Raw genomic sequence first — 20,061 nt, 5'->3', positions numbered from 1 at the left:
AAAGGCAGAGATGTAGGCAGAGGGAGAAGCAGGCTCCAGGCAGGGAGCCTGATGTGGGACTCGATCCTGAGACCACATCTCAAATGTGTTTTCTGCATCTATTGGTACACTATGTCACTTGCTTAGCCTCTTTAATGTGATGAGTTACATTGATTTTTGAGTGTTGGACCAGCCTTTCATACCTGGAATAAATACCACTTGGTCATAGCATATAATTCTTTTTATACACCTTTGGGTTTAATTTGCTAATTTTTTGTTGGATTCAATGTAGTTGGATTTGATTTGCTAATTTTGTTGAGAATGTTTATATCTGCATTCCTGAACCATGCTGGTCTATAGTTTTCTTTTCCCATAATGTCTTTGTCTACTTTTGTTACTAGGGTATTGCTAACCTCATAGAATAAATAAGGAAATACCTCCTGTATTTCTATTTCCTGAAAGAGATCGTAAAGAATTGATATCATTTCTTACTTAAATGTCTGGTAAAGTTCACCAGTGAAACCATCTGGGCCTGGTGCCTTCTGTTTTGAAAGGTTATTTCTTGATTTAACTTTTTTTTTTAATATTTTATTTATTCATTCATGAGAAACACAGAGAGGCAGAAATAACAGGCAGAGGGAGAAGCAGGCTCCATGCAGGGAGCCTGACGTGGGACTCGATCCAGGGTCTCCAGGGTCACGCCCTGAGCTGAAGGTGGCACTAAACGGCTGAGCTCACCCGGGCTGCCCTGTTTTGTTTTTTTGGGTTTGTTTGTTTGTTTGCTTGTTTTCTGGGCTGCCCCTTGATTTAACTTTCTAAATAGATATTGGCCCATTCAGATTATCTATTCCTCTTTGTGTGATTTTTTGCTAAGTTGTGTCTTTCAAGGAATTGGTCCATTTCATCTAGGTGACAAAATTTGTGGATATAGAATTGTTTTAAATATTTCTTTATTGGGGCAGCCCGGGTGGTTCAGCGGTTTAGCGCCGCCTTCAGCCCAGGGTGTGATCCTGGAGAACCGGGATCAAGTCCTGCGTCAGGCTCCCTGCATAGAGCCTGCTTCTCCCTCTACCTGTGTCTCTGCCTCTCTCTCTCTCTCTCTCTCTCTCTCTCTCGCTCTCTCTGTGTCTCAAATAAATAAATAAATCTTTTGAAAAATTCCTTTATTATCCTTTTAATATCCATGTGGTCAGTAGTGATGACCTCTCTTTTATTTCTAATATTAATAATTCATGTCTTCTCTCTTATATCTTTGTTAGCCTGATTAGAAGTTTATCAATTTTACTAAATTTGTCAAAAACCAACGTTGAGTTTGGTTGGTTTTCCCTGTTGATTGATTTTAAAATCTTCTTTCTTTTCAAATATATTCATATAATGCTGTAAAATTCCCTCTTAGCACTGCTTTTGCAGCATCTCACAAATTTTGATAAGTTGTGTTTTCACTCTCATTTAGCTCCACATGATTTTGCATGTCCTTTTAAATGCGGGAACTTCCTCTGGTGTGTAGATATTTGCCAGAATATGTAGCAAATTACTCCCTACCACCTCATCATGTATCCAGTTCATTTATAAATTGGGTTTGAGAATGTGCAGTAGACAGTTTGTTTTTGTGCTTATTTTACAGAACCTACAGAGTTCTCAAGATATTCTCTCTCTGCAGGTGAATTCTCACCCACATGGGAATGATCATTGCCTATTGTTTACTTGATATGAAGGGGTGGAAATGACACAGCTAATGCATGGCCTACCATGTTAGCATAGTCCCATAGTTAGTGATGCTCATGTCAAGACACTTTTCTGTCTAGGAAGTAGGAAGTAGAAACAACTCATTCCAGAGTGTAAACTCAATCATCCATCCTCTCTCTTTTTTTTTTTTTTTTTTTTTATCCATCCTCTTTAAACATAGGAATTATTTAGTATCCCTAAAAAAAAAAAAAAAAATCAGATATTTAAAATTCAATAATTGTCATCTTTCTTTCCTCTGGACTTACAGTCACCGTAGAACCTATTTTTTGTGGAGTTCCTTATTTGTGACCCCTGTAGATCTTTCTTCCATCTTTATTAAAGACCATAGAGCATCATACCATTTCAAGGTAAGAAGGAGCTCAGTTGAGAAGCCATCTTAGTGTGGTACGTGACAGACTCTCCCTGTTGATTAATGGTCAGGCAGGTGGGCAGACCCAGGCACAGGGAGGGAGTCACTTGCAGGTGTCACACAACTTGTTTTCTAACCATCTTCCAAACTGTATCTAAACAGTTGACGCCTCCAGTCTGTTTTGAAAAGCCCTCTTCTGACTCTTCAAGATCACCCTGTGTTGTCATGTTCATATCCATTACCTCACTTATGACAGGCTGTTTGCAAATTTTTTTTAGGCTGTTTGCAATTTTGATGGTTTTTATGTACTTCCTGTATTGGAAGTATGTCAAATTCCAAATCCTATGGAAGGAGCATGATATTAATAAAAAGATTCCCTTGTTCTGAGGGACAATGCAGCCACATCCAGATACTGTGTATAAAAGTTCATTTCAGGTGCAGCCCTTCTTCAGAGAACTGCTCTCATTCCCCCTCAGCACACTGATGGAGTGTTCCCTGCCAGGCGAGCCTGGAGGGTGGAGTTTCCAAGTCCAGCTCCCTTACCTTCTGTGGGGGCACCTCTGAGGGAGAGAGCCTTTGCTGCAGAGCCACACACACGCATGTGTGCACACGCACACACACACATACACATTGCCGAATCAGACGAAGCTCCATCCTCGGGACCTGGACCTGAGACGCACCTTTGCTCACTTTCCTTCCCTGGACCTGCATCAGCCACATTCTTACTTGCTTGCAGAGCCTCCTTTGAGGGTCTCCTTCTAGGTACCCCAACATAAGCGACCTTTTATTTGAGCTTGTCATACCAAAAAAATATTTTAAAAACCCATGAGTGTTCTGTGGTTTCTTTTATTGGAGGAGGAAGCAGTCGCTAGTTGGAGCACGGCTATGGAAACAGTAGTGACATCACCGTTCTCCTTTGATAGTTGTCTAGAACATATGTATTTATGGCTTTACTTCATAACTGACACCTTTGCATACCTTAGCAACAGATGAAGAGCTTCTGTCCTTCCTTCCTCTGGGACATCAGCAGTTCCCTCCTTCAGGTGTGTTAAGTATGAAAGTGTGCTGAGTTATAGCAAACTAACTCCACTTTAACTTCCATTCTAGGCTCCATGGTCCCATTTTCAATGCGGATCTTACACGCAGAGCTTCAGCAGTACCTGGGGAATCCACAGGAGTCCTTGGATCGACTGCACAAAGTGAAGGCCGTCTGCAGCAAGGTAACGACAGCTCCATGGTAACCTGTTCTGTCCTCCTTCCTGAAGAAGAGAGGACACCCTTACTCCCCCTTCCCTCGGGGGAGCGCACCGCATTACCTTCTACCCAGCCCGCCCCAACCACTGCCATCACCACTTCCCCCAGAAGGGCAGGGTCAACCAATGCATCATGACCATGGTATTCTCTGTTCTCACTAAAATTGTTTTCAGAGGCAGTGGATGTTTTTTGGCAAAGCTTGCAGCCTGAAATAATTCATTTATAGTTTTTATTGTTCTAGAGGAATAATTGATGTACAATATTGTATCTGTTTCGGGCATACCACATAGTGATTCAGGATTCATATACATGTTGAAATCGTCACAATAGGTCTGGTTACCACCTGTCACCATATAAAGTTGTAACAATATTATTGGCTGCATTCCCCATGCTGTACGTTATGTCCCTGTGTCTTACTATATACCCGGAAGTGTGTCCCTCTTAATCTCCCCTCCCTTTGGCAACCACCAGTTCATTCTGTCCCTGAGTCTGCTTCTGTTTTGTTGTTTAGATTCCACATGTAGGTGAAGTCATACAGTATTTATCTTTGACTTATTCCACTTAGCCTAATAGCCTGTGGAGCCATCCCTATTGTCACAAATGGCAAGATTCCATTCTTTATCGGCTGAGTAGTATTCCATTGTATATATGTACCACACCTTTTTTACCCAATAGTTCATAGATGGGCATTTAGATTGCCTCCATATTGATTATTGTAAGTAATCTTGAAATGAACAGAGGTGCAGATATCTTTTTGAATTTGTGTTTTCATTTTCCTCAGATAATTACCCAGAAGTAAATTGCTGGATTGTAGGGTAATCCTATTTTTAATTTTTTGAAGAACCTCCATATTGCTTTCCAGAGGGACTGCATCAGAGTACATTCCCTCCAGCAATGCACAGGGTCCCCCTTTCTCTACCTCCTCACCAACACTTGTTATTTCTTGTCTTTGATACTAGCCATTCTGAGAGGTGTGAGATAATTCCTCATTATGGTTTCGATTTGCATTTCCACGATGGTTAGGAATGTTGATCTTTTCATGTGCCCATTGGCCATCCATGTCTTCTTTAGAAAAAGGTCTGTTCAGGCCCTCTGCCTGGTTGGGTTTTTTTTATATTGAGTTTTTGAGCACTTTATATATTTTGGATATCAGATATGTCATTTGCAAATGTCTTCTATTCAGTACGTTGCTTTTCTGTTTTGTTGGCTGAATTCCTTTGCTGTGCAAAAACGTTTTAGTCTGGTATAGTCTCATTTGTTTATTTTTGCTCTTGTTTTTGTTCTTAAGGAGAAAGATCAAAAAAAAGAAAATCACTAAAACCGGTGTCAGCTTACTGCCTATGTTTTATTCTAGGAGTTTTATGGTTTCAGGTTTTATGTTTAAGTCTTTTCTCCATTTTGAATTCATTTCTGTGTGTGGTATAAGTGATCTGGTTTCATTCTTCTGCATGTGGCTGTCCAGTCTTCCAAACAACATTTATTGAATAGACTGTCCTTTCCCCATTGCATATTCTTGTGTCTTTTGTCAGAGACCAATTAACCATAAAAGTGTGGGTTTATTTCTCAGCTCTCTATCCTGTTTTAATCTGTGTCTCTTTTTGTGCCAGTACCATACTGTTTTGATTATTACAGCTTCTAGAATAGTTTGAAACTAGAGAATGTGATGCCTCCAGCTTTGTTATTCTTTTTCAAGACTGCTTTGGCTATTCAGGGTCTTTTATGGTTTCATACAAATTGTAAGATTGTTCTAGCTCTGTGACACATGCCATTGGTGTCTGGATAGGGATTGCATTGAATCTGTAGACTGCTTCAGGTATTTTAACAGCATTCTTCCTGTCAGCACAGAATATCGTTCCATTTATTTACATCGTCTTCAGTTTCTTTCATCAGCATCTTCCAGTTTTCAGAATACAGGGCTTCACCTTGGCTAAATTAACTCCTAGATATTTTATTCTTTTTGATGCAGCTATAAATGGGATTATTTTCTTAATTTTTCTTTCTGAAGTTTGGCATTATTGTACACAGATGCAACAGATTTCTTTATATTGATTTTGTATCCTGCAAATTTAATGAATTCACTTATTGGGTCTAATAGTTTCTGGGTGGATGCTTTAGGGTTTTCTATACATGGTATGTCATCTGTGATAGTGACAGTTTTACTTCCTTTCTCATTTGGATGCCTTTTCTTTCTTTTTTTCTTTTTTTTTCTTAAGATTTTATTTATTCATGAGAGACACACAGAGAGACACAGAGACACAGGCAAAGGAAGAAGCAGGCTCCATGCGGGAAGCCCAATGTGGGACTCAATCCCAGGACCCCAGGGTCACACCATGAGCCAAAGGCAGACACTCAACCACTGAGCTACCCAGGCGTCCCTGGATGCCTTTTATTTCTTGTCTGATGGCTGCAGCTAGGATTTCCAATAATATGTTGAATAAAAGTGTCACAGTGGGCAGCCTTCACTTTTTCCTGATCTCAGAGGAAACGCTTCCAGTCTTTTAACATTGAGTATGTTAGCTGTGGGCCTGTCATATCTGGTTTTCATCATGTTGAGGTACATTCCCTCTGTATCCACTTCACTGAGAGCTTTTATCATAAACAAACATTATGTCAGATGCCTTTTCTGCATCTATGGGGATATCATAGGATTTTTATTCCTTATTCTGTTATTGTGATTTATCACATTGATTTTGGGATGTTGAACCATCCTTGTATCCCTGGAACATATCCCACTTGATTATGGTGTTTGATCTTTTATTATATAGCTGAAATGAGTTTGCTAATACTTTGTTGAGGGTTTTGGCATCTATATTCATCAAGGATGTTAGCCAGAGATTTTCTTTTCCTTTTTTTCCCCTAGTGTCTTTGTCTAGTTTTGATTATCGGGGTAATTCTGGCCTCGTAGAATGAGCTTGGAAGTGTTCCTTCATCTTCAGTTTTATGGAATAGTTTGAGAAGAATAGGTATTAACTCTTTTTAAAATGTTGTGTAGGGGGGATCCCTGGGTGGCGCAGCGGTTTGGCGCCTGCCTTTGGCCCAGGGCGTGATCCTGGAGACCCAGGATCGAATCCCACATCGGGCTCCGGTGCATGGAGCCTGCTTCTCCCTCTGCCTGTGTCTCTGCCCCTCTCTTTCTCTGTGTGACTATCATAAATAAATAAAAAAAAAATTAAAAAAAAAAATGTTGTGTAGGGGATCCCTGGGTGGCTCAGCGGTTTAGCTCCTGCCTTCGGCCCAGGGCGTGATGTCTCTGCCTCTCTCTCTGCCTCTCTCTCATGAAAAAATAAAATCTTTAGAAAATAAAAATAAAAAATAAAAATAAAATGTTGTGTAGAACTCCACTTGTGAAGGCATCTGAGCCTAGAGTTTTGTTTGGTGGGAGTTTTTTGATTACTGATTCAATTTCATTACTAGTAATGAGTCTGTACAGCTTTACTATTTTTTGCTTATCCAGTCTTGGAGGAGTGTATATGTTTCTAGGAATTTATCCATTTCATCTAGGTTGTCCAGTTTGCTGGCATGTAATTCTTCCTTACTATTATTGGTAAATTAAAAGCAAGGAAATATTCTCTTGTGTGAAAATCGTATGCCCTTAAATGTAGCAGGCCATTCACAGGTCCTGCAAATACTGTAAGCATCTATCTCCTTTATTACTGAGGCACTGGGGCAATATTTAAAGAGCTAATGGTTTAAAATGTTCCAGAATCAAAGCAAATTATATTGTATAATGACAACTGTCATTTGTAATACTGACTCCAAAGGCGGATAAGGTTCAGAAGTGCTTTCTGAATTGTTCCTGGTTGTAAAGTAACAATTATATGGAAGGTACCAAGCTGCATCAACAGAAGATCAAATTATTCCATTCAGTAATATTAGCAGGAAATAAGAGATTTAGAGTCTCTGCGTCTCCAGGCTGTGGACCACCCCACCTCCCAGATCTCTCATCCCTGGGATGGAAGTAAAGTGCCTTTCCTGCCTGCTGTGCGGTGCTGCTGGACAAGTTGAGTGAAGTCATGTCTGTGGAGGGCTTGCAGAACTGTAACAACAAGCAGTTAGGAGCAGCAGCATGTCACAGCTCTTTTTTAAATGAGGTTATATTTGTTGAGTTCCTCCTTTCCATTTCCAGTTATTGTTTTTATTTTAAGATTTTATTTATTTATTCATGAGAGGCACAGAGAGAGGCAGAGACACAGGCAGAGGGAGAAGCAGGCTCCCTGCAGGGAACCCACTGCGGGACATGATCCCAGGACCCCGGGGTCATGCTGTGAGCCAAAGGCAGACACTCGACCCCTGAGCCACCCAGGCGCCTCCATTTCCAGCTATTCTTGATGGAAGTTCTGTGGAAGTTCTCCACAGAAGAAGGTGGTATCCTCAGGACCCGCAGCAGGGGGGTAGTGGACCTCACTCAAGCATAGGCAGGTGTCCTGGGCACCTTACACCCTCGAGCTGTGTACCAACTTCTGGTTCCTCTAACTCCAGAGATCAACAGAAACCCTGTTTTCCTATACACTGATCAGTTGACAGGGAAATTGCATTAACTGACATTTTTTTTTTTATTCTAGCACTTTTTTCCTTGAACCTTGAAACAGAGTTAAGAAATAATTATTTTCAGAAATAAGAAACACATAACTTGTTAATGAGAAATGTGAAGTTAGTGATTTTCCACACTGTACACAGATGTGTACACTGTACACATTGCCTCCATATCACTTCAGGGCATTTTATGTACTTGAGAGGGAATTCTAAGTGTTCCAGGGACTTGAGGGTGGGGGAGAAACAGGAGTTCTGCAGGTTCGTTTTCCCAGCAGTGAGGCATCCTGTATCTTCACTATTGAGCCCCTTAAGCACAGGATGCAGGGTAATGATGGGAGGGGAAGGCAGGTCTTCTGCCACCACTGCTCTAGGCTCCTCGTACTCGTTGTACTAAACACATTGTGTTTGCTGGAAACCAGTCTCTGGTCCTAAGCATTTTTCAATTATAGCTTATTTAATCCTTACACAAACCCTATGACTAGGGGTTCTGTTACCCCACTTACAGCTGAGCGACCTGAGGCACAGAGAGGCTGACTTGCCCGTGATCACATAATTTGACCCAAGTTGTCCGGCTGTGGGGTCTGTGCTCAAAATCAAAACCTGCCCTCCCTGTGCCATGTCCCAGTTAAAATGAGAAAGGCCTAAGATCTTCCTCCCCATGCAGAACACGTCTCACTGTGATCGAAATGCCCTCTCGCACGGACTTATCCCCAGAGAGGGGATCATGCCTGTGCTCTGTTGGACTGGGCCCCTCCTCAGACTCAGGTGGTTTCATCCCAAAGTGGCCAAGTGATGACAGCTGACAGCTCAGCATGGGCATGAGAGGTAAAGCAGGTGTAGTGCAATCATACCACGGGAGCATTTCTTGTAGGCTGACACGCTTGGAGGAGACAAGGCAGAAATAGTGCAGGGACCCGCTGCCAGTGTGCATGTGACTTGAGTCTCTCGGGTGCCACCTGCTTCTCACCGTGGGAGCATCCCGCCACGCATCACGGAATTGCACTGTGCACCAGTAGATGTTTCTCTTATGGCGTGACCCAGATGTAAGCCCATCCTTCTCCTGGTGCCTAATTGATGAAATGGCAGGTGGTCCTTATTCTGGAAGAAAGACAAGCAGTTGGTTGTGGAAGATAGTGTGTTGGTCTCTGGCCAAAAGGATGTTCATGGCTAATTTCAACATGTAATTTCTATGTGTTCCTTACGTGCCAGCTTAAAATTTGGCCCCACCTCCAAAGAGAGGCAACCTCATGTCACATGACTGGCTGGCACTAAAGAGAGAAAGGGAGAAGGCATGCCGGGGCCTGCAGCGCCCTCAGGTCTCTTTGCCGTCACCCCAGCAGATAAGCAGGTTCCCCACAGAGCTCTCTGTCCCGTGTGTTTTAATGCTTGCATGGTGCCTGTTGGTCACCGAGGTCACTTTCGCAGCCTGGAGGTCAGCAGTGGTTGTGGAGTGAAATGCTTGGGAAGGGCTGAATGTGGAGCAGGAAGGTTGTCATCCCTTGGGAGGAAAGTCAGCTGAGGCGCGTCAGGCTGCTCAGAGCACACTCCCATTTGTGCCAATAATACGCTCTGAGCCATGCGGTCTGATAGTTGCCACAAGAGCAGGTTCAGTCCCAGCATGATTTCCCAAACGAGAAGTGACAGCCTTCTGTGGCAGCCGCAGTGAGGTGTGGGAGGCAGGAGCGGCCGGGGGTGCATGGGGAGAAATCACCTGCTGCCATGGCCTCCTCAGCCCGATGGGGCCTGCGAGTCCTGTCACCCGCCCTCTTGGGGGACATGCCGAGATAGAGGTCTCCCCCTGATTGCACTCTGTGCCACCTTAACCCCAGAAGGAGGGCACCAGACGTGGGTGTCCCAGGACCGGCCAGGCCTAGGGGTCAAGGCCTGATGTGGTTTCCACAAGGTTACCTCAGCCCCACAGCCACAACATGGAATGTTGGCGACATAATGCTAATTTTCAGGCCAGCCTACAGACTTAGAGTTGCAGTATGGTCTTAGTGAAGTGAATCACATCCACCGAAGGGAAGCCACAGCATCTTGTGAGCTGTGTGGGTGACAGGAACACAGGCCGTTTTGTTCTTTTTTATTTTTTGTCTTTTATTAGTTATGTTAGCACATATTAGTTTTATAATCAGACTTTTTTTTTCTATTGAAAAGAGCTAAACGATCCTGCAGGAGAAAGGGAGGTAAGGTAAGGCAGTGGGGCACCCGGGGACAGGACGGGGAGCCAGAGCAGCGCGGGAAGCAACGCCAGCTCTGGAGTTCCGTGTCCGCAAGCCAGTTGTTGCTCAGAAGAGGCCCGGCTTTTCAGCATAGGGAACATTCCCAGACGATGGTTATAGACTGTATCCGACCAGTAAGCCTGAGCTTGGGTCGTGGCCGTGAATTTTAGCACAGGCCCAGCTTCCCTTGTGATCTTTATGAGTGATCCCAGGGAACAGTTTTCCCAGCTGTCTCTGAAGTCGAGGCTGGCAAGAGCCTGTGTGGCGAAGTAGGAACTGTTTGGTTCAGTGTAACTGTCAATGAGGAGTGACATGTGCCTCGATTTAAAACAAATTGGCCGTGCTACCAGGCCTTGGAAACGGTGACCGTGGTCCGAGCAGCAGGTGCCTCCGTCCTGCGGGCCCTGCTTCTCTGGCTTCTCTGCAGCCTGCCTCTGCCACCAGCCCCAAGAGGCCTTTAAAGAGGCCTGGAAAGAGCCAGGAGCATGCCCCTCCCCAGCGCCATGTGCATTAGTAGATCCTGATCTACTAATGATGCCAAATAATGATGCCAAAGGAGCTCCCAGTGTGGGTCTGTCGCTGATACGGACACACCGGGTGTGGTTTTGAGTCCAGCTCCATCCCTCCCACGACCCAGCAGCCTCCGCCCATTCCAGGCTGGCCTGGCGGAGGGTAGCTTGTAAAAGAAGTGCTACATTAGAGACCCCCACAGCTGAAGGAGCCAGAGGGTAAGAGCGTGTGTGCACCCTGGAAAAGAAGTACCTTTAGCGGCGTCCATACGCCGTTCCCTGCTGATGACTGCTGATAAGGCAGTGGTGAGAGCTTTGTTTCTGGGAAGGGTTAATATCCTTTAGTTAAAAATGGAGCCGGGAGCAGCTGTTGTCAGCCCTCACTGGCCAGCTCCCCAGGGAAGCGCTCAAGGAGGCTGGTCGCTGGCATGCGGACGACGTCTGGGCGCTGCCAGGCCTCACCTGACCCACACAGCGCATGTGCCCTGCCTTGCTGCTGCCCCAGCAGAGAGCAAATTGTCTGTGGCTTAATCAGATGATATGGGAGTGATTGGCAAGTGGAGAGAGGTAATTGAGTGATTAGAGACGGCTCCTGCTTCCTGGCTCGAGGCGGCATCTCTGCCCTTTGCCATTGACGCTCAGGCTTCTGGGCCCGTGCATGCTCAGAGTGCACAAGCAGGAGACGACAGTAGGGCCCAGGACTTTCTAGAGAAATCCGAGCCCCTCTAGGGCGGGCCTGCTGTCACTTTGGTCTGGACTCGGGTAGGTTTTTAGTGAGTCTTTGGTCCTTGAATTAGGGCCAGCCACCAGTTGTTTGTACATAGGATACTTTGTGCATAAAACCCATTCCCCAAAAGAACCCCATGCCACCTGTAATCCGTGGCAGCCCACCAAAGAGAGAGGTTGGAGGCTCCTTCCCCAGGGCTTTCCGACAAGCTGTGGTCCCAAGAGTGTCACCTGAAGCTCATCAGAAGTACGGGCTTTGGGATCACGGCAGAGGCATACAAATCAGAACCTAGATGCCAAAGTCATGTGTACGGTCCGGTGCCCATGAACTTACAGGATCTGGAGGCAGGTGTAAATGGGGTGCTCCCTGCAGGCCAGGGGGTGCATCCTGCCTTGCTTGTTGTGGGGAGCAGACCCAGGAGTGCTTGCCAGTGTCCGACCTGGACATGGGCCTCGGTCATGTTGTCAGGGACAGAGGGATGGAGAAGGGAAGTGGGACCTTACCACGGTTGCAGACAAGAGTGTTCAGGCTTCGCGTAGGCAGTGTTTGTGTCACTTTCCTTCACAGAACTACCACCTTAGAGGTAGGCACACTGGGACTGTACAGTCTGTGCATGGCATCAGAGGGGCGGGGGCTCCCGCTTTCTTTCCTTGGGCATTTCTCCTCCTGTAGCCTCCCCGGAGTGGCCCGCCCCTCTCCATCCTCCTCAGTCACTGCTCCGACACAGTGTCCTGTGATTCGGCCCAGGCGGCAGATGCAGGGCCCCGGAGGTGGGTTCTCAGCAGCCACAGGGATGCCGTGGTGTGAGGCCAACCCATGGGCCCGTGCATGCTTGCCCTCATGGCGTCTGCTGCCCGCCTCTGCAGGACTCCTCCTCACCAGCTCTGTTGCTGTGGTTGGTTTTACGCTTCCCCCACGTCCCACCCAGTGACCCTGGGGGTGGGCCCTAGGGACCGGGAGGATGCCTGCCACCTGCTCCTCTCAGTAACTGCTGCCCCGTCTCCTGCCCTGCCCACCCTCCGCCCCAGCCAAGGTTAATTCAGTGGTACCATCAAGACTTCCTTCCCTGGTCAGTTTCCATGTTCATGTTCCTTTATCAGAAGACAGATTAGCTAAGAAGCGTCACTAGGTGACCTTTGCCATCATGGTTTTGAACCCAGCGCATCCGGAGTCTGCGAGTGGCCCAGGCCTCTGTGACTGCAGGGAATCCTGCGGGTGCAGAGAGGCCCCGCTCACCCTCCTTGCTGGGACCCAACACGGGAAAGCCCAGAGCCGGTTCCTCACGGGCGAGTCACTGGGGGAGACGTTAACTGGCAGGACAGTCCGATGAACAGAAGGATTTCTTCCCACAAGCACATGCCCTGAAGGCAGTAGCAACAGGACTGGGATACAGACTTTCTTCAATTAACACTTCGGTTTTCTCCCTAGCAAAGTCTGTAGTCTCCACGCTCCGCTCTCCTCGTCCTGCCACTCAAAAAACCCATCCTCTGCCCAGATTCCAGTGGAAACAGCCTTTTTTCTTTTCAAGAAAGGCCAAAACACAAAAGAAGCAGCCCAAAGTTATTAACCAAACAACGGAAACCATGTAAAGTGACAGTTGCTCAGAATATATATTTGATACGTTTCAAGAGGCCACATCCCTCATGGTGCCCTGGAGGAATAAGACTGATGTTTTCACAGAAGTTAATAATCACCCTCGTGTGTAACATACTTGATGCTTTTCTTAAAAAGAGAAAACAGCTACCCTGTGTCTGATGTCTCTGAGTGCTTTATGAGCATCATAAACCCAACTCCACACCAGCTAGAGGATGGCTTCCCCTCTGCTGCGCCTCCCTGTGTAGGGAATGGCGGTATTTAAAATGTGTCCGTGTGAAACATTCCTTGACAAATTGGCTTTCATACAGAGTAATCTGCTTCTCTTGGAATATATTATGACAAAGTCTAAAAGCAAATTCATTTTTTATGATTTTGTCGTTCTTATTTGGAATTACTGCAGATCCTGACAAATTTGGAGCAAGGCTTAGCTGAAGACGGGAGCATGAGCAGCATCACACAGGAGAACAGACAAGGTCAGTGGCCAGAATTTTCATTAAATAATTATCCAGCGTTGTCAGAAGATTCGCCTTTCTTCTGTCTTAGTCTCCTTTTCCCTTCTTGCTCAGTAATGCCTTGGTCCTTGCACACATTCGTTGGCAAGCACCAGACCTGGCACTGCTGATGCATGAAGAGCAAACGTGGGTGTGGGTCCTGCCCAGGCAGCCCCATCGGGTGCAGAAGACCCGCCTGTACCCCGTGATCCAGAAGCCTTGGGTGGCTTCCACAGTAGGTGGAAGGGTGCTGGGACGGAGAGGAGCCGGACCTTCCTGTGGGAAGGGCGTCCCCAGGGTGGGGGCTACCTGCCGGAGCTGCAGCCCAGGAGGCCAGGCTGATGAACTCAGCCTTGACCCCAAGCACGGGCTGCTGGGAGCCGACTGCACGTTGAGAAGACCTTCCTGGCAGCGATGTATTGAGAACACTAGGGATGAACTTCTAATTATGCTTCAAAGCCCAACTCAAATGGTGCCTCCCTGATAGGCCCCTCACCTGCCGCTCCTTCCCCAAGGCCCGTCGTCTCCTATCCCCACCAGTCCCACTCTGTCTCACCTCCAGGAGCCTGGCGGTTTCCACCTCTGTGTGCCTGACTCGGAGCATGCTCTGCTGACCTCTGGCCAGCGTGGGTTATTCTGGCAAGTGATGGGCTTCCTCTGAAGCTGCTCTGAGTAGACCGATGGGCCTGAGGCAGGCAAGGTAGCCTGGGGAGGGGAACACTGCAGGTAGAGAGAGAGCCATTCTGGTGCCCCCGGGACCGTGGTGACCCTGGACGGCCCATGAGCATGGGCGTTGCGGGGGGAGGGCAGTAGGGAGAGAACAGCATGGGCAGGAGATGTTTGGCTTGGGGGCCAACAGCACTGGGCTGCACGTATGCAGCAAGCACAGCGACCTTTGTTTGAGAAATCCCAACCTACAGCCAGAGTTGTAGGGAGTGTGTGCATGTGTGTGCACATGTGTGTGCATGCACGCACATCCCTCTCGGCCTTGTAGCTGCAGGTGGGTCTGAGGAGGGCCGGCCTCACCCTCCGACCTCCCTGGTGTTGTCTGCACGTGGTCACTATTCCCGCGGAAGCAGGTAGGGACTGGATCTCAGGAGGCACTTCCTGGTCCTAAGGGTCAAAATAAACAGATTTCAGGGTGAATAAGGAAGAATTCGCACTTGGAGAAGTCCGTGGGTATGTACGCTGCACTTCGCTGAGACAGCCCACCTTTTACGTTCCTCAACAAGATACTGTTCAGAATTTTCCTTTTCATAAAATGATGTTGTAAGCAGTTAGTGTATTTTTAATTGCTGAAAGGCAAAGTGAGTTGAGTTCTTAACTTTGGCAATTAAGTTACCTGTGTTCCGAAGCGTCCAAGGACGAGCATAGTTTCCAGGCAGTGCTGAACCCTCAGATGACGTCGGTCAGGGCGAGGCGGGAAGGTCGGATTCTGGAAGTGGGCAGATGAGGGTGAGGCCGGTCAGGCTCCCTCCCCACTCCAGCCTCCCCACTCCAGCTGAACCCTTTGACCCAGCACAGGGGCCCCGCCACCCTCCTCCCCATCCTGCCCTGCTCCTCTGTCCTCCCCACTCCCACCCTCCTCCCCTTCCCGCCCTGCTCCTCTGTCCTCCCCACTCCCACCCTCCTCCCCTTCCCGCCCCGCTCCTCTGTCTTCTCCACTCCCACCCTTCTTCCCACTCCCACCCTGCTCCTCTGCCCCCCCTCCTCCCACTGTGCTCCCCATGTCCCCCCACTCCTGCCTTCCTCCTCATCTGCTGTACTCGCACTCTCCCCATTCCCACCGTGCTCCCCTGCCCTCTCCACTCCCACGGTGCTCCCCATAACCCCAATTATGACCCTCCTTCCCATCCCTCCATGCTCCCCTGGGAGCATTTCCACCTTCCTCCTGGGCCACGTGTGTGACCATAAACCACCACTGGGCAGACACCCCCAGGGAGCCGGCTCCGATTCTGCACCATTGCCATCCTCCCTCTCATGTGAGGGTGCTCCTGACCTTTTAGGCAGCACTTCTGTGCCCTTCCCACATTGATGCTCACAGAGCCTATGAAGGCAGAATTGGAGTTACGGTTTTTCAGTTAAGAGGTTGTGCAGTTAGGGCCTGGAGAAGGAGACCTTGGAAAGCAGAGCTGGGCGTGCAGACACCCTGGTGGGTGAGCCAGCCACCAGCCCTACAGCAGGAGGTGCCACAGCTGGGCAGGATGGTGCTCCCAGGCAGGTGGGCGGCACCTCCTGCAGCTCACCTGGGCAGTGTCTAAGCCCTGAGCAGTGGCTCAACCGTGACCACGCAATCACCTCCCAAGCTGAACCCAAGAGTTGGGTGCTCAACTGACAGCACCACCCAGGCACCCCAATATCTAATGATATTGAGCAGGTTTTTTCCTTTATTAATATATCAGCCATCCAGCTACTCTTTTTTTGAAGATTTTGTTTATTTATTTGAGAGAAAGTGAGAGTGTGTGTGTGCATGTGATACGGGGGAGAGGAGTAGAGGGAGAGAGAGAATCTCAAGCAGACTCTGAGCCAAAATCAAGAGTTGGGTGCTTAACTGACTGAACCACCCATGTGCCCCTATGCTACTCTTTTTTAATGAGATTTTTATTGAAATTTCATGCCTGTTTTTCTATTGGGTAGACTGCAGGCGAGCCCATGTGTTCGTTCTCTGAGTGCGGTGCTGGTTGGGCTGTGGGGTCTCCCGTCTGCCCCGAGCAGACCGGTTGCCCTCCTGCTCTTGTCATGTCACTTCTGCATCCATCCTCCACCCAGAGCCAAGAGCCCTGGCCTGATGCCCGGTGCCCAGCAGCCCTGGGGCCAAGACCGTGGCCGAGAGCCAGGACGTGCCTCCGACCTGCGCACTCTCACCACTGCCCCTCTCTTGCAGCCTCCATTCAGCTGTGGAGGTCCCGCCTGGGCCGGGTGATGTGCTCCATGGCAAACTGCCTGCTCCTGATGAAGGTACGTGCGTCCTGAGGAGGGTGTCAGCAGAAGCTGCGGGGGCCCGGCTGGGACACGGGTGCAGGAGTGCCCCGCGGTGGGCGGGAGGCTTTACCGAGCAGAGGGCTGCGTACCACATCCGTGCACGGCGTTAGTTTATACTGAAAGACATCTCAGCAGAATATACAGCTTACATTGTCGAGTTCCATTGTTCCAACTTGGGTCTCGGTGATTTAATTAAAATCATCATTCATCCTCCCTCGCTCTCACATAGTTTCCTCTAGATTCCATCCCAGAAAGGTGGCCCTGCCCTCCCCGTGGTAGGGGGCTGTTTTCCCTTGTCCTGACCAGACGTGCTGACGGATGCCCGTGGCTTCCCCACCCCCGTAAAACCTGCGTCTCAGGGAGCCTTCTGCCCTGGAGGGCGCAGCTCACACCCCAGGAGGCTGAACTCAGGCATTGCTCCTTTGTTTCCTCCAGCCTGTTCATCTCACACAGGCCCTTGCAGCTGAGTGCAGTGTTGGCAGCTCCTCCCTCTGATGGGAACCTGCAGCACAGCCGCCTGGTGACCTGCATGACCTGCATCCCGCTGGTGGCGCTGCCAAAGCTGCGGGGTTGGGGGGTGGGGGGTGGGCGGACGGGGCGAGCTGCCAGCCACAGACCTCTGGGCCGTCATGAGACCAGACCCTGAGTCCCCCACAGGTCAGGCCAAGGTCATTCCTGAGCTCGATCTTCAGCAAAGCCCAGCAGGCAGTTCCTCGGGTGGCGGAGTCCAGCGGTTGGCCCTGGTGTGACAGCCACCTTACACACCCGCCCCTGGCAGCCCTGTGGGAGGGCTGAATTCTCAGCACAGCCCGTGCACACTCAGTCAGGAAGAGGACGGGCGGCCTGAACCTGCTTCGGAGCAGCCTGCCCTGGCTGTGCCCATGGCTCCCATCCAGGTGGCTCCAGCAGAGGTGAGACACTGGGGCACAGTGACTCTGCAGCGCCCTTCATGTCCCCAAGCCATGTTTGAAGCCCCTCCGGCTCTGACATTCCTGCAAGCGCCCGCCCCCACCCCCAGCACCCAGGGTGAGGGCAGTGTGGGTGGAGGAGCTCAGAGCATTCCGCCTTCTGTGTGCACAGCCAGCAGCTCTGACAGGGTGGCAGCCTGTGCAGTGACCACAGTGCTCATGCTCCTATACCCGAGCCTTGAGCCTGCCCCGGGCACGTGTGTGGGCAGGGGGCCAGTTGTGGCCTCACCCCCACGGCCCTGGCAGCAGGCAGGTCCTTCCCTAGAGCCGGGCCCTGTCCCCTCCTCCCCTCCACAGGCCACGCTCCCAGCTCTGGAACCCACAGTCCAGCCCGCTCCCCTGGGGCCACTGCAGCTGCCGCACCGGCTTCTGCAAACAAAGAGCAAACTGTAAATCTACAGGGCCAACGTCTCATTAATCATGGGGCTAAAACCCCCTGGAGGGAAGTTACCTGTTCCACTGGTAGATTTTTATTTGCATCGCTAAGACACATTAATAGAAGATTATGGGATAAAAGTGCTTTTCTTTGTTGCACTGTGGTGGTAAGAACACCGTCAAGCACCAAATGGAAGTTTCCACCTACATCGTTGGGACTCAAGACAACCTATCATTGTTTCAGAAATGCCTTATGATGAATGCAATGTAATTTGCAATTTTCAGCTAATCTTTCATTTTCATGAGTTACAAAAAGTGAAAATTGTGCCATGGAGGCCTGAGTGAGCACGTGCACGCGCCTTCCCTGGCTGTCGGTGAGCACGTGAGGCCTTGGTGTATGCCTTAGCTGTTTGTGAGGCGACACTGAGTTATGTCATCAGCCATTCAGTTATTTTGAATAACATTCTGTTACGGTGAAAGAAATACTTTTTTATGATGAGAAATCTACTCAGACGTCTCAGCCCCAGATACCCGCAAGATGTGTTGTTGGGCCCAGTGACGTGCCTTCTGGGGCCTGGGAGATTTCCTGTCTCACATTTTAAAGGCCAGTCCCTTTCCCTAGACCCGTGGTAGTGCTAGGGCGCCGACGCTGGCCGGCCGCTTGGGTATGCCGCTGACCGCCTCAGGTGCGCCGAGGCCCATGTGTCCCCGCCCCACACAGGTGACACCAGCTTCTTCCTGCCTCTGTCACTGCACACAAACCCTTTCTGGCTGCAAACGATTGTAAATCCAGCTTCACAGCCACCAAACCCACGTAGCTGCTGTAGGAGAAGGGTGAGCGCAGAACTAAAACAGGCCTGTCCTGTAAGCAGTCCCTCGTGGCCTGCCTCGGAGCCAGCCTGCGTGCTCTGCAGCGCGCAGTAAACTCGGAGAGCTCAGCGGAGACATCCTCCTTTTAAGAGGCCGTGTTCCCTCCACTTCCTGTAAATAAACCATTTCAGGTAACGACAGTCCACTTAGGGGCGCTTTCCGACACACTCCTGCTCTGCCTCATGTGATAAGAAGCTCCTTGAGCCCGTCCCCGAGGCTGCAGCTGCTCCCGGGCCACGTCCTGTCCAGGCGGCAGGAGCGGGCACCTGTCCCCACAGCCGACCTCGTGGCGGCCCCGCAGGCCCTGCTCCTCTGCGGCCTGACCTCTTGCCAGGAAGCCAGCTTTCCCACCTGCTTCCCACGCCTGTGGCTCTGCCCTGGTTTACTCTCCCAGGAGACTCGTGTTTCCACAGCTCCACGGGGATCATTGCCTGGCTTTTTAAAGCTGTCCTTTCCGTCTCAAATAATCTTTGGAATTCACCCGGCCTCAAGGGCTGAACCAGAGCCACGAGGCAGTGACATTGGCTTCCATGGACTTGCCAGCCTTGAATAAAATTTGTCTTAATGAGCTTCACTGAAGGGGCCAGACTAGAGTTTTTTCATTCTTTTCGTGCTACACTGGAATTTTACTTGTCACCCATCTTTAACTCCAGCCCCAGTTTGGATCAGACTGAAAATGTGGAGGAATAAAGGAAGTGCTCATGGGTTAGGAAGAATGAGCTAGGAGGGACGTGCGTTTGGAGCCGTGTTTCTCATGGTCTGTGCTGTAACTCAGGGAAAACACAGCGCCCGACACAGAGCCTACTCAGTAACCATCACAGTGATCACTGCTGTGCCCTGGAGCCTTGTGGGGACCGGAGACAAGCCAAGGGTTGTGTCCAGGTGACTCTAGCAAGTGACTTTCTCACACTGGAGAGAGGTGACTGGGGTCACCACGTGTGGGTGGACAGGGTTTACAGCCTTCTGCATTAGCTGAGTGCCCCCCGCGGGCCGGCTCTGGGCGCAAGGGAGTGCAGATGGTCGGGCCACAGACAGGGCTCCAACGGAGGGGAGGGCGGTGAAGGCGCAGCACGGGAGCCAGCGGAGCCCGTTCAGTGTCCCACACACACACCTCTGACTCCTCTGAGTCGCCGCAGCACATGCCAGCGTCCACTGTGAGCCCCGCCGAGGGTCCTGTGCTGCTCTCAGCGAGGGCATCTGGTGCTGTTTTCTGTGTGTTTGCACTTAAGGACTTTCCCTCAATTTCTAGCGTAGAAAGCGTTTAAGATCCTCTTATAAATTTGGTGCGTGTAATTGGCAGATGGTGACAAGATGAAATTCACTGATTCGCTTAATAATTTTGTCAGGAAGAGTGAGAGGCAGTTCAGGTGAATGAGTGTTGCCACCTAGATGGTGGGAGCAGCAGGCCCCACAGCGAGAGGAAGGGGTTTCCTGACTCTGGCTTCCAACAGGACTTGGAA

General features: G+C 49.5%; 1 protein-coding gene across 3 annotated transcripts in view; it reads left to right on the top strand.

The window, feature by feature from the left end:
- Nucleotides 1–20,061, top strand: part of TRAPPC12 (trafficking protein particle complex subunit 12) — an 81,568-nt gene that overhangs the window by 45,889 nt on the left and 15,618 nt on the right. For all 3 annotated transcript variants that reach the window (XM_026009174.2, XM_026009175.2, XM_072767821.1), the window contains exons 6-8: nt 3,182–3,294; nt 13,316–13,388; nt 16,291–16,364. In XM_026009174.2, the coding sequence (XP_025864959.2) occupies nt 3,182–3,294; nt 13,316–13,388; nt 16,291–16,364 (260 nt within the window). The remainder of the gene's footprint in view (nt 1–3,181; nt 3,295–13,315; nt 13,389–16,290; nt 16,365–20,061) is intronic.

The sequence above is a fragment of the Vulpes vulpes genome, chromosome 8 (genome assembly GCF_048418805.1).
Source record: "Vulpes vulpes isolate BD-2025 chromosome 8, VulVul3, whole genome shotgun sequence".
Lineage (NCBI taxonomy): Eukaryota > Metazoa > Chordata > Mammalia > Carnivora > Canidae > Vulpes > Vulpes vulpes.
Note: the sequence above shows the minus strand (reverse complement) of the source record. Positions and strands in the feature narration are given on the sequence as shown.